General features: G+C 42.1%; 1 protein-coding gene across 4 annotated transcripts in view; it reads left to right on the forward strand.

The window, feature by feature from the left end:
* The window catches only part of TTC1 (tetratricopeptide repeat domain 1), a 68743-nt gene that overhangs the window by 10065 nt on the left and 43615 nt on the right, over nucleotides 1-15063 (forward strand). For all 4 annotated transcript variants that reach the window (XM_048862457.2, XM_048862452.2, XM_048862455.2 and 1 more), the window contains exons 4-6: nucleotides 47-159; nucleotides 5027-5063; nucleotides 7327-7475. In XM_048862457.2, coding sequence (XP_048718414.2) covers nucleotides 47-159; nucleotides 5027-5063; nucleotides 7327-7475 — 299 coding nt within the window. The remainder of the gene's footprint in view (nucleotides 1-46; nucleotides 160-5026; nucleotides 5064-7326; nucleotides 7476-15063) is intronic.

A 15063-nucleotide genomic window follows, 5' to 3' on the forward strand; every position in this document is an offset into this window, starting at 1 on the left:
TGGCAAATGCAATGAATGTTGTTGTTTTTTTCTCTTCAATCTTCAGAATATGGGGAAGCAGAAGACTCCTACACAAAAGCTGTACAGGTTTGCCCAGCCTGCTACCAAAAAGACAGGTCTGTTTTGTTTTCAAACAGAGCTGCTGCAAGAATGAAACAGGTGAATGTACTTTCAGAGTATTGTGAATATATACAATAGTCAATGAATGAGCTTGAAGGAATTAAGTCATAGATTCCAGGTTTTATTATTCACTTCTTTTTTTTTTTGGTCCATCTCAGTAGAAATACTGGTGGAGATTTGGGGCAGGTGGTATGGGCACTTCTATCCATGCTGTGGTTCTCAACCTGCAGCCCAGGTAACACGTTGTAAATAGGTTGAGAACCACTGGTATAGTATATAGAAGTACAATATTTACATTCCAATTGATTTATTTTATGATTCTATGCTAAAAATAAGAAAGCTAGCCATTTTTTAGTAAGGATATGCTGTGACACTTTTGTATTTTTATGTCTGATTTTGTAAGCAAGAAGTTTTTAAGTGAGGTTAAACATGGGGGTACGCAAGACAAATCAGATGCCTGAAAGGGGTACAGAAGTCTGGAAAGGTTGAGGGCCACTGCTCTATCCCCTGCTTAGTCACTATGGGGTAGCTGTCCAGATATTACCAGAATGCACTGTACACTCTTAAGCAGCATGGTAGGTGTGGAGACACAAACATAACTGTTGGCAGAAAATCTGTTGTGGGGAACCAAATCAACTGTATAATTTGTAACTAGTCAAGGGAACTGTGCCTCTATCCAGTTTTTAAAAAATCCGTTAGAAGTTTTGGTGTGGGTATGATGGTCTTCATCACAATAAATGTGCGGCCAAAATTGCTGCAGAACTGTGGTGAAAAAGAGGGTAATGGAGATGAGTGAGGAACCAGCCAGGAAAACTCCTTAGTGCCTTATCTGGCTCCCATTTAGGCCTGTGAGAATTATGCCATAGAATCATAGAATATCAGGGTTGGAAGGGACCTCAGGAGGTCATCTAGTCCAACCCCCTGCTCAAAGCAGGACCAATCCCCAATTAAATCATCCCAGCCAGGGCTTTGTCAAGCCTGACCTTAAAAACTTCTAAGGAAGGAGACTCCACCACCTTCCTAGGTAACGCATTCCAGTGTTTCATCATCCTCCTAGTGAAAAAGTTTTTCCTAATATCCAACCTAAACCTCCCCCACTGCAACTTGAGACCATTACTCCTTGTCCTGTCCTCTTCTACCACTGAGAATAGTCTAGAACCATCCTCTCTGGAACCACCTCTCAGGTAGTTGAAAGCAGCTATCAAATCCCCCCTCATTCTTCTCTTCTGCAGACTAAACAATCCCACTTCCCTCAGCCTCTCCTCATAAGTCATGTGTTCCAGACCCCTAATCATTTTTGTTGCCCTTCGCTGGGCTCTCTCCAGTTTATCCACATCCTTCTTGTAGTGTGGGGCCCAAAACTGGACACACTACTCCAGATGAGGCCTCACCAATGTCGAATAGAGGGGGATGATCACGTCCCTCGATCTGCTCGCTATGCCCCTACTTATACATCCCAAAATGCCATTGGCCTTCTTGGCAACAAGGGCACACTGCTGACTCATATCCAGCTTCTCGTCCACTGTCACCCCTAGGTCCTTTTCCGCAGAACTGCTGCCTAGCCATTTGGTCCCTAGTCTGTAGCTGTGCATTGGGTTCTTCCGTCCTAAGTGCAGGACCCTGCACTTATCCTTATTGAACCTCATCAGATTTCTTTTGGCCCAATCCTCCATTGACCTACCTCGGTGGGAACTGGTGCAGGACGTAACAGTGAGCATTCAGCAATACTTCCGTGCTCCACAGGGAAGTTGTGGGTCTAAATTAATTGTCTAAGGCACATGAATACCATGTGTCATAGAAAAGCTTGTACAATCTTCAACACTGTTCCTATTCAGGGCATGTATATGTTGCCAAATAACCTCTGACTGCTTAAGAAACAGAATCAAGAATTTAGGAGTAGGAAGCAATTTCTCCTTCTGTTGCTTTTTAAATGTATTCGGAATAGAGACACATTCCCCCCCCCCACCCCCAGTTATTTACAACACCTGAAGAAAACTTGCATGACTGTCCAACATGCAGGGATCGAATTGGGGATAGAAAACATTGTGGCAGTCTCTAATATTCAAGTACTCTGTCGTATATCTGAAATTAAGTGCCAGAAAGTCAGCCGAGCATTTTTGCTCAAGTAGAATCACCTAGACTACTTTTATACTACCAGTCTATTAAAGCAGAGAATAAAATGAGATTCTCTCTAGCAGCTGCTGCAATGGCCTCTCCAACATGAACCTGCTGTCTGAGCATATTTATAAAAGACAAAATTATCCTCACAATCCAGATGTTAAAAATCCATGTCACTGGAGAACTAATCCAGTAATTGCCAAAGTATACAAGGAGAATAAAATGAGTTGGATAAAACAGTTAGTATGATGTCTCCTTATTAGGGTTGCCAACTTTCTAATGGCACTAAACTGAACTCCCTGTCCCACCCCTTCTCTGAAGCCCCATCCCTGCTTACTGCATGCCCCCTCCATCTGTCGCTTGCTCTTCCCCCCACCCTCACTCACAGAAGGTTGGGGTGTAGAAGCGGGGTGAAGGCTCTGTCTGGGGTGGGGCCGGGGATCAGAGGTTTGGGGTGCAGGGGGGGGCTTCGGGTAGGGGGTTCAGGGTGCGGGCTCCCGGCGGCACTTACCGCAGCTCCCAGGAAGCGACCGCCAGGTCCCTGCAGCCCCTAGGTGCATGGGCGGCCAGGAAGGCTCCGCATGCTGCCCCCACACCCACAGACGCTACCCCCGCAGCTCCCATAAGTCGTGGTTCCCAGCCAATGGGCCCTGCACTTTAACAGCACTTGGGGCGACAGCAGGGTGCAGAGCCTCCCTGGTCACCCATGTGCCTAGGGGCCGCAAGGACCTGGCGGCTGCTTCTGGGAGCCATGCAGAGCTAGATGGAGGGTTCCACGACCACCACTCCCAAGAGAAGGAGGCGGGTGGTGGTGGTCGGGGACTCTCTCCTCCGGGGGACTGAGTCATCTACCTGCCGCCCTGACCGGGAAAACCGAGAAGTCTGCTGCTTGCCGGGGGCTAAGATTCGCGATGTGACAGAGAGACTGCCGAGACTCATCAAGCCCTCGGATCGCTCCCCCTTCCTGCTTCTCCACGTGGGCACCAATGATACTGCCAAGAATGACCTTGAGCGGATCACCACGGACTACGTGGCTCTGGGAAGAAGGATAAAAGAGTTTGAGGCGCAAGTGGTGGTCTCGTCCATCCTCCCCGTGGAAGGAAAAGGCCTGGGTAGGGACCGTCGAATCGTGGAAGTCAACGAATGGCTACGCAGGTGGTGTCAGAGAGAAGGCTTTGGATTCTTTGACTATGGGATGGTGTTCTATGAAGGAGGAGTGCTGGGCAGAGACGGGCTCCACCTTTCGAAGAGAGGGAAGATCATCTTTGCGAGCAGGCTGGCTAACCTAGAGCTATTCCCAGAAGACTGTGGCGGGCGCCAGACATGTCACCGCCAAGAAGTGGCAGCTGCAAGAAGCGCTGCCGCCAATAAACAGCAACGCTTCTCGGTGGCGGGGTGTCCTGCAAGTGCACAAAAATGCCCCGGCGGGCACCATGGCGCCCACGGGCACTGCATTGGGGACCCCCTGATCTAGACTGAGTTGGGAGTATGGGGGAAGTGTTGGCCTATGGCTTCAGCACTAATCCCTCAAGCAACTAGACCAGATCCCAGAAGGTGGGGAGATGTGTGGTAGACACTTAAGGCTGAGTCACTCATGCAGGCCTCTACTCAGCTGTTGCACGCTGCCTTGTGTGAGCTGCTGAGCGCAAATTAGATGAGTATGTAGTCACATGACTGACACCAGCCGCTGTCTGTTAAGATAGAGATATTCAGGCCTGTCTGTAAAGGCCTATACTCTAAGAATTTAGGTGTATTCTTATCACTTGGCTAGTTATAGAGGTATAAAAGAGAGAATCAAATCACTGTCTGCCGGGGCCTTCTCTTACTGTGACAGTCTGAGGCCCTGTGCTTAGGCTAAGATCTTTGGCTAAACAGCAGAGGCAGCCATAAGCTGGGAAGCGAACGGTCACATCCTCACATTCCAAACTAGTCACATTGAAATAAGGTGCTATTGGGCTGTTAGGAATACAGTCCTGTCCTGATAATGCCTATCGCCTCCAGAGAAAGGGAAGTGCCTAGAAAATGTAAAAGGAAACTTAGTTTGATAGCATCCTGTCTGGCAAGAACTCACTTATCAATAGCTGGGATGTGAAATCCTCATTTCAGTGTTTGTTCTATCACTGTAGTCCCCATTTCCCTATTGTTTGTCTGCATAATCTCTGTCTGATTCTGTGATTGTTTCTGTCTGCTGTATAATTAATTTTGCTGGGTGTAAACTAATTAAGGTGGTGGGATATAATTGGCTAAATAATCATGTTAGGATTGGTTAGTTAAATTTCAGTAAAATGATTGGTTAAGGTATAGCTAAGCAGAACTCAAGTTTTACTATATAGTCTGCAGTCAATCAGGAAGTGAGTGAGGGTGTGGGGGGGAAATTGGAATCATGTTTAGCTAAAGGGGCAAATGGGAACAGGGACACAGGTAAGCCTCTGTGGTGTCAGAGCTGGGAAGGGGGACACTAAGGAAGGAAACTGGAATCATGCTTGCTGGAAGTTCACCCCAATAAACATCAAATTGTTTGCACCTTTGGACTTCGGGTATTGTTGCTCTCTGTTCATGTGAGAAGGACCGGGGAAGTAAGTGGGTGAAGGAATAAGCCCCCTAACACTGTCATGGAAAGCTGGCCTCTTTCTGGTTTAGACATCTCTAGCATATTACTAATGTAATTTAAGGCTTTTAATGGGTCTCTACAAATGTATTCGTTTCCAACTGGCACCTATAAATATGTATTCAGTTATCTGACTAGAAATGGTGTAAACAAACCTAACATTATTGATTTTTGTTTTAGGACAAGACAGAAGCTGCCCTAAGTGACTGCAGCAAAGGTATGATCCTTTTTCCTGATTCTGCAAGTGCTGCTGTTGCACAGTGACATTGGTGCAGAAATCATGCCACTCAGTAGGGCTGCAATTTTTGGCAAGGCAACTTTAATAAAATAAAATAACAAACAAACAAACCCTCAGAGGGAGGTCATGGTGATAGGGGCAGGTATCTTGGATTAACTTTATATAATGGTTGTCAGGCTTTTGCTACCTGAAATATCTTATTTCTCCATTGCAAATAAGAATGGTGTTTGCAGTGTGATAGTAGCAAAATCTTTATTACAGAAGCTGCCCTTTCTCCTGCCCCATCTCTTATAAACCCAACCCAGCTCTCCAAATTTCAAGAGTTTTAACCTTGAAGTGCAAGGAATTATATGTGGTCCCTTGGAATTAAAGGCACCAAATCCCTTTGTCTAAGTCTTTTACATTATTGCTGACCTCATGCTCTCTGATTCCCATGCTGCCTAGTTTTAACTCTGCAGCTCTGGATGAAATCTGTTCAGCAGTGTACTGTTGCATCCACCCACTCACCCACATGTAAATCCCCAGATGTCTGGTCTTGGATGTGTGTTATACTCTTTATAACAGCTGGGACAAAAGTCCAGCCTTACCAAATGGAGAACTAATTCAGTGGCTGAGTGCTATCACTACTTATACAGTAAGCATTTTTTGGTAAGCGTTACTAGTATTCTTGCCTTTTTGAAAGTAGCAAAATTTAGCTGGCTTGTACCACTTTGCTTTCTTCGACTTCCTGGGGTGTGTGGTTTTTGGGGGGTTTTTTTTGGCGGGTTTTTTGTTTTTGTTTTTGTTTTTTTTTATATGCTTCTGCTAATTTTGTACTGGCTGAAAGGAAATCAATCAGCTGTGCAGCGTTACAAGATTTAAACTTTACCATCATTTGACAGTCTCTAGGGGCTTGGCTCACAAGCTGCAATGCAACACTTAGAGCATAGCAATGCAATTCACACCGACCTGCATCTTGCTGACTGCAGCATTGTCCTTGTCCCTCTATAAAGAAGAAACAAGCTGTTTTGGCTAGAATATTTTGGGCTGCATTGCTTGCATTAAGAATTTATTTTCATTTTTTTTTTAAAGGTGCTTTTTCCTATATTGAAAACTGGGTGGAGGAATGTCTTGAGAGCTTGTTTATTAGCAGGTTACTGTTGTACAGAAGCAAACTGTTTAGCATTCAGTCCCAGCTGCACCAGTAATCATGGTTGTGTCTGTCAAGAGAATAAGGAGATGAAAAAGCATACATTGAATCTACGTGCTTCTTTGTAATTTCTAGAAACAGTCTAACCATTCATTTATAGGCACTGAACCAGTTTTAATCTGTTATCAGTGTAGATTCAGAAGCACTTCAGTGGAGTTACTTTTGACTTACACCATTAGATGAAGATAAATTCAACCTCTGCATCTCTGTCTAAAAGTGATATCCTTTTATCTTCTAGATCCTGTATTTGTACTATATTGGCTTCACTCTGCATATTATATCTGAAGTGTCCAGAATAATTACTATGTGTAATATAAATACCCCAAGTACTGGTCCCTTCCTATGACTTATGCTATGTGTCCCACATGTGCAGTGAGAAAAGTTCCAGGATGCCTGGAGCACAGCAGTGAGGCAAAGCACCACGGGATACCTGCCCAGAATTCTGCACAATTACTTTGCATAAAGTCCATGCTGCTGTGTAGACACATTAATCTGTTCTGAATCTGAAAACAGTGGGCCATATGTATGCAGTTATTGCATGCTATCGAATAACAGTTAGTGTGCAAAACTCTGAATTTAAACCTCCCCTGTAGACAGGGCCATGGAGATGCAAAGAACCCTCTTTAATTGAGTCTTTCCCTTGCAAATGCAGAATATAGTCCCATCCTGTCCCCCAACATTAAGATATATCTTATATTAAACTTGTACTATGCTTGATTTTAATAAATAAAAAAATTAATTAACTTCAAGATACATGTATTCACTTAACCATTGATTTGAGGGGGTGTAGAAACATTCCATAAAAACATACCACTTTTAGAGTCTTGTGGCACTTTATAGACTAACGGACATATTGGAGCATAAGCTTTCGTGGGTGAATACTCACTTCATCGGATGCACGTCATCTGATGAAGTGGATATTCACCCACAAAAGCTTATGCTCCAATACATCTGTTTAGTCTATAAGGTGCTACAGGTTTCTTAGTCTGGATCTGTAAAAGCGGCAAACACGGCTACCCCTCTGATACTTGACACTTCGTTTTAATTTTCCAGCAATCGAACTAGATCCTAACTATATCAGAGCTCTGCTGAGGAGAGCGGAACTATATGAAAAAACAGAAAAACTAGATGAAGCCCTGGAGGATTATAAAACAGTCCTAGAAAAAGATCCATCAGTACATCACGCAAGAGAAGCCTGCATGGTAAGCATTTACACCATACTCACCATAAAATTTACATATGCAATGCATTGATACTACTTATGCAAGCTGCTTCACTCATTGAGCTTTGACTTAATTCTCACTAGTGATGCAAGCAGGCTTAAATCTCAGATCATGATATATTCACGATAGCCAGATGTATATCCTTATTCACTCAGGATATCACAGTTGCCTAATGTTGGTATTAATAGCAAAGTTGCAACTAAATTTTCTTTGTGGCTCTGAAAACTGATTGGGTTTCTCTCATCCTGCCTTCTCACGCCCTCCCTCCCCCCTCCCATGACATTATATTACAATTCTTCATGACTTTTTTTTTTTTAAACCATTTTATATCTACATAGTGTGGAACTGTTTAACCTTTATAAATGGGTGGAAGTAAACATGGGTGTTCCTACCTGCAGGTGCTTGTCATGTAATGACTATATGTAAGTATGCTTTACTTGTTAAACTGGGCGGGGTGGCTGTTTATCACTCATACACTATCGTCCTTTGTTATCTTTGTTACGTTTGATGTTTAATTTTTATTCTTTCCATAAAATGAGCAGTAATTTATAATGTTCCCATGAGGAACCATGGCAGGATAACACTGAGGCTTTGTCAGAAACAAAGCTGAAAGTGAATGTTTATACATGCTTCTGTGATCAGATTCCCTTCAACGTATCCTCTGTAGAATACAATATTCAGATAAATAGCTAAAAAATCATGATTCAAATTCTGACTTATTGTTACACCTATATATTTGCCAAGCGAGTGTTCAGGGGCAGGGCATGTGTAGTATGCACCATGCACTTGAGCCCCGGGCCCTGGAATGGAAATCACATCCCACACCACCTCTGCACTCTTGCAGAAGTAATGTGCAAAGGCATCTGGGATGGGAGGAATTGGTAGATCAGAAAAAAGGCACACAATAACATTGCTTTTGCTAGTTCTTCAGTTGGCTGGAATTTATGAAAAGCACTATACTATAAGACCTAGGTATTATAATACCGTAAGACCTAGGTATTCTACTGCAATCGTTCTTCTGAATGGTGACTCTGTGGCCAAACATCTCTACAACACACTTGTCTTTTTTCTGAGGGAGATGGACATTAATAACTGGAATTCAAAATATTAATTTCACTTTTGCCTTGATCATGTAATTTTTGAGGACACCAGAAAATGGACTTGTAGCTAAACTGATAACTTTGATTGCGGCAGACGTAAAAGATCATTCAAAATCTTGAGTGTTTTGTTTCTGAAAACTTTTGAGTTATTTTTGCTAGTAGCAGTTTAAGCTTGTTGTTTACATCCAAGAGCATGTCCTCTCATTTTAATGGAATGTAATCTTGTGGTCATAAACAGAAGCACCTCCTGATCTAGCTGCTTTCTTCATTAATGAGCAAAATGAGGTGTGCGGTTTAATGCTAAATCCCATGTCCTTTTCAGTTAATGTTACAAATAGCTGTGGGATTGAAGGTACCTTGAAAGATTCTTTTGTTATATCCATTGGTGTAAATAAGTACTCAGAATGTTTTCTTTGGTTTTTGAACAGTATGGCTTGGAAGAATAAAGGTAATAAAGGGATTTGGAACCCAAATCTGACCTGTATACAGTCCCTAGTCAATGGGGATTTAAAGTTGCTGCCATGGACTGTTTCCAGGTTTTAAGCAGCTATTTGTGTGACGTTCCAGCAGGAAGTGCTTTTCTGACGGTATTTAGCACTTTAATTCTTAGTGTGAAAAGTGGTGGTGGATTTGGTAGATTAGAAACAGTCTGTACAATGTCCAGGGAGGCAGGAAGGGATAGGTACTCTGACTGCTCCTCTCAGAGGCTGCTTGTATTTTCGACTGAGACATTCTGCAGAGCAGTCCAGACCAGTGAGGGGCTGACACCCCTGTCATGCAACTTTGGGTGCCTTGCAGTGCTTTGCTATTATAGCTTCCAAGTTGGGTTGCTCACAGCCTGCCACCATGCAGGTCGCACCCAGCATGCCAACTGCAGTGGGAGCTAGCTGCAAGTGCTCCACCCGCTAAAACTCCAACTACTTCAATACTTGAAATAAAATTGCAGTTAATATGGATGTAAAACAGAAAGAGCGTCCAGTCTGTAGTCTGGCCTGAGGACATTTCCTTGAGCATATTGAGAAGAACATGGATAATGCCATTCTCTGATATAATACATGTTTTTATGTTGGTTGTTTGCAGTTCTCAGACGTTCCTTGTTTTCCTTCTGATGGGTATACTTGATTCTATTTCATATGCATTGTTTACTGAAGTTACCTTTTGATATGTTGTTGTGGAGAATGTGGGAAATTTCTGTATGTGACTCAGTTTCCTCACTCATATTGCTACCCACTTGTTGTGAAGGGTAAAAGTGATGAAGACATGTTGGGGTTGGTATGAATGGACTATCAAGAACTGCCAGCATGTGAATGAAGCTATCTTGGAGATACAGTAGAAGACTAACAACTGGACCATTAACTTTAATGACTGCCAGCCAAGTGGACTGTCTGATCACAACCATCTCCTACCTGCAACAGAGCACAGGAGAGGGAGGAGAGTACACGTGTAAATAGCATGCCTGGAATCTACAACACATGACTGAGGTGTTTACGAGACATGGAAGAGAATGATGTTCCAGCATGGTAGAACATAGGTTTTCAGTCCAGGACTAGTTCGCGAAGGCTAGGGAAATTTTGCAGCAACCATGTAATTTGCTTTGCATGCCTGGACAAAGCGGCACCCACCTAACTAAACACGTTCTGGCTCTTTTACCATTTGAACCCAATGGCTCTAACTATTGTATTCCAGTTGACTAATAATGTTTTGCTTTGAAAAGGTTGTCCTGTGTCACTGCAAACATCTGCTGGTTGCATAGCTCCCAAGAGGATAAATCTCCAGTAGAGGCCCAAGCTCAAGCTTATTGGGATCTACTGAAGAAGCCAGCGTGGGTTGGGGGTGGGAAGGAGTGCTGAAGCTGGGGACCCAGTCTCAGAGTAATGGAGTGGTAGGGCTTCCTAGATAGGCCCAGTGCCTCCACTTTGCTATCATTGAGAAGGATACGCATCTAGAAAGACTGCATAAATATTAGCAACATAGCACGCCTGTGGCACAAGTGTTGGTTAATGATGGGATTTTTGAAACTGCTCAGCAGTGCCCTAGGTTTTCTTCCATAGAAGTCAGTGGTAAATCTCCCATTGACTTCATTAGAGCAGTTAGGTCAAGACTTAAGAACTTTAAACATCTGACCCTAAAATCGCTAACTTTTATTTATTTTTAAAAAATGCACTTAATGTTAACCTGGGACTCAATCGCACCTTCTCAGGAAAAAAGAAGAGTGTGAACTGAATCTTTTTTTGAGGCTTTCAGTAATGACTGGCTTGAACTACCCACACCTACCCCAAATTTTGAACATTTAGATCTAGCATTGAATTCAAAATGCTAACTCCCTGTTATGGAGAAGATCACTTCATGAGAATTGGTGTAGCTCCATTGAAGCCCCTGTGTGTACATCTTTAGTTCTAAAATTGTATATGAGAGGCAATTTGATCTAGTGAATAGGACACTGGACTGGGAATGAGGACACCTGGATTCTAATGCCAGCTCTGTTATTGACCTGCCGCATGACCTCTCTGTGCCTGTTTCCTTTCCTACCATTTGTGTGTCAATTGCAGGCTCCTTGGGGGCAGGGACTGTTTTTGTGTGTTTGTATGCATGCCTTCATGTATTTGTCCAGCACTATTAACTTTGAGGCTCCAAGTTTGAACATTTTGATCATATAATTGAATGGTCTTACATTTTAAAGCCTGCTGGCAGTTTAAAAACTGCTTAAACTTAGACTTCTGTATAGTTCGATTTGATATAAAACACTCTAAAATTACTTAAATTGATACCCAATGTTCTAATTCTGCACTGTACAACTTAAAATAAATTTCATTTTCTGTTAAAAACCCATTATGCTGCTCTAGGAGTAGCACTGGAAACAACCAGAGAGAACCTTGGCTTGAAACCAGAACTGAAACTACGTTTTTTGAGACTGGATCATTAAGTAGGATTCTCTTCTGCTAGTGATATATGTGTGTGTGTGTGTATATGTAACTCCCGCTAATGCTAATGTAAATTGCATATGTCTCTAGATGAGGGCAGAATACCCTCCTAAGCACACAGCTCTTGGTAACAGCCTAGTGAATTGACAAGCTTGTCACCCATCATTAGTTTCATGTGTAACAGATGTGCTGGGGCTATGATGTTCTAGAAATACATGCGTAAATATGTTGTTATCCTTGTTTATCATTTGCTCTTCACTGAAGCCATGACTTCTTAATCTAATAGTTCAGTTAAAAATTCTGGTGACCTTAACTGAGAAATCAATGATTCTCTTACTTTCTGTAGCTTCTAGCATATCCTGTATTTTAGCACCATAGTCCCTAAAATCTATAGGTATTCTTTTCCTCCCTTTTTTGTCCTTGCTGTTGTTGTACTTGTTCTCTTTTTAGCAGAGTCTTTCCTAATTTTTGTTGTTCTTGCAATGTAGGGTATATTGGAGTATTTTACTTCTCTAAAGTGTCTGCATTTCACTGATTTAATATCTGGTACATACTGCAATTTTTCTGGAAAAATTTTCATTATAAAACAATCTGTGCAAAATGTGGGATAGCAAAGTTTCTCAAACTGTGACACAGTGCACCACATCTCTATAAAATGTTTCATGGACCCTTCTTCCATTCAAGACTCTGTAGACCACTTCCCCTTCAAAATTGTATAACCTCTCTGTGTGACACCCACTGCAGTTGATTATATCAGAAAGTAATATTAGGAAAGCATACACGGTGCATCTAAATGCCTCTTAATGACAGAATTATAGAAATGTAGGGGTGGAAGAGACCTCAAAAAGTCATCAAGCCCAGCCCCATGTGATGAGGCAGGACCAAGTAAACCTAGACCATCCCTGACAGGTGTTTTTGTCTAGTCTATCCTTCAGAACTTCCAATGATGGTGATTTCACACAGTATCTTGGCAGCTGCTTCCAGAGCTTAACCACCCTTATAGATAAATATTGGGAAAAACTTTCTAACATAAATCTTTCTTGCTGCAGATTAAGCCCACTACTATTTGTCCAACGTTCAGTGGACATGGAGAACTGATCACAGTTCTATTCATAACAGACCTTAACCTGTTTGAGACTACTATTAGGTCCCAGCTTCAGTCGTCTTTTCTCAATACTAAACGTGCCCAGCTTTATTAACTTTTCCTCATAGGTTAGCTTTCCTAAATCTTTATTATTTTTGTTGCTCTTCTTGGGACTGTCTTCAATTTGTCTGCATCTTTCCTAAGTAAGTCCCCCAGAATTGGATACAGTACTTTAACTGAGGCCTGACCAGTGCCAAGTAGAGCAGGACAATTACCTCCTGTGTTTTACAGGTCACACTCCTGTTAAATACTCTCCAGAATGATATTAGCCTTTTACAACTGCTTCACATTGCTGACTCATATTCAATTTGTAATTCTCTGTAACGCCCAGATCCTTTTCGGCAGTATTACTAACTACAAAATGGGGAATAACTGGCTAGATGTGTATTTGGTTTCTCATTTGTCTGTGTTGAATTTCATGTTTATTTCAGACCAATTCTCCAACTTGTCAAGGTTGTTTTGAATTCTAATCCATTCCTTCAAAGTGTCTGCAACCCCTCCCATCTTGGTTTTCATCTGCAAACTTTATAAGCACTCTCGCCACTATCCAAGTCATTAATGACCTGGACCCAGGACTGACCATTATGGGACCCCGCTAGATACGCCCACACAGTTTGACAGCAAACCATTGATAAACTACTCTGAGTGCAGTCTCAACAAAGCGTACACCCACATTGATAGTAATTTTATCTTGGCTGCATTTCCTTAGTTTGCTTATGAGTGTCATATAGGACTGTGTCAAAAGCCTTCCTAATGAATCAAGATGCAGTTGCTCAGCTGAAAACAGAAGAGCCATATGAACAGCCAGGTGGCAACAGACCACCACAAGTAAACCATAGTCTGTGGAATGTGAACCACTGGCCATCATTGATGCTAAATTTAACAACATGTTACCAAAAAAAGAAAGAAGGCTTTTTGGCTAGTTGAAAATTCTCTTATTTAAACAGTCATAGACCTTGCCTACACTAGAAAGGATTTGCTGGTTTAGCAGCTAGCAGTGATGCAATTTATACTAGCAAAAGAATTCTTTTGCTGGTATTGCTTAAACCAGTTCCCTGAATAAAATAAGCTATACTGCCAAAAGGAGAGCCTCTTGTTTGGTATAACTGCATCTACATTGGGGCTTTTGCTGGAATAGCTATGTCAAGGGGTGTGACTTCAGAAAAAATAAAACGCCTAGCCACCATAACTATGCCAGCAAAACTTTTAAGTGTAAACTAGGCAATAGACATTAGTTCTCATTGCTAATGTACTGCCTGCAAAACCAATCTAATGTGAGTTTCAGAATCACAAAAGACCTTTTCCAGTGAAAATGTACCTAATGCTGATAGAGCCTGACTGCACGAGACGCTCAACACCTTGTACCAGTCAGGAAGGGATACGTGAGACACTCACGACCTTGTACCGGTCAGGGATGGACACAGTGCTCTCTTTGATGTGTAGCTTTAAAAAGTGCTTTCATGTTGGGTAATTATCCTTATTTTTGTAGTTGGGAAGTAAAGAGAGAGTAAGTGATGCCTACATACCCTGGTCTGTCACCTATCTTATTTCAGTCCAATTTGCAATATGCCCCTTGCAAGATACTGAGGGCTTGTCTACACACCACTGCAGTGGCACACTTTAATGTTAACATTGGATCTTTCACTATCACTGCTACTCACTTTAGCAGAAATAACTAGTTCAGTGGGGATCAATATCATTGAGAGGCAGGAGGGGAGTTTAAGTTTTTGCATCCCTCCATGGGAGCCACTCCCCAGAGAATATCTGTTGAAAAGCCTTTCTGGCTATCTTTCAGTGCATTATCCTGCACAACTGTCTGATCTAGCTGTAAATGAACAATGTGGTTTCTAGAAAATTGGGGTCTATTCCATACCCTAACAGCCCTCACTCCTGCAGTTTTTCTGACTTTTTTTTTAAGCCTATTTTTTTCTCATTAGTATTGAAGCTCTGGCATAGCAAGACATTCTTCCATGGGTGCAGTAATGGTGGAAACTCAAAGGGGCATCTTTGCCCCCACATACCTGCCAACCCTCTAATACAGGACAGCAAAGGCACCTGGAGTTTTCAAGGACGTACTTTTAAAAGCAAAACAAACAAAAACAGAACAAATAACCCAATGCTGATATTTGTAATCTCGTGTCTCTACCAGCCTGCAATGGTCTGTAAAGAAACCTTAAAAAGCAGCTCTCTCTCCAGGAGCTTCTTTCTTTGTTATAAATAGGTGTTTGTTTATATAGATATAAAAAAATGTCAGGACAGCTAACCTACATATAATGGCTCAGAAAGGCTTTAAATTACAGAATGTAACAAACGAAGCAAACTTCAGTTCTAGTTCTTTATCCAACTTCAGAAGCAAACTGTTACAAGAAAAGAATAATTTAAAATCCAGCATTTTGAAACTG

This window comes from Caretta caretta, chromosome 8 (genome assembly GCF_965140235.1).
Source record: "Caretta caretta isolate rCarCar2 chromosome 8, rCarCar1.hap1, whole genome shotgun sequence".
NCBI lineage: Eukaryota > Metazoa > Chordata > Testudines > Cheloniidae > Caretta > Caretta caretta.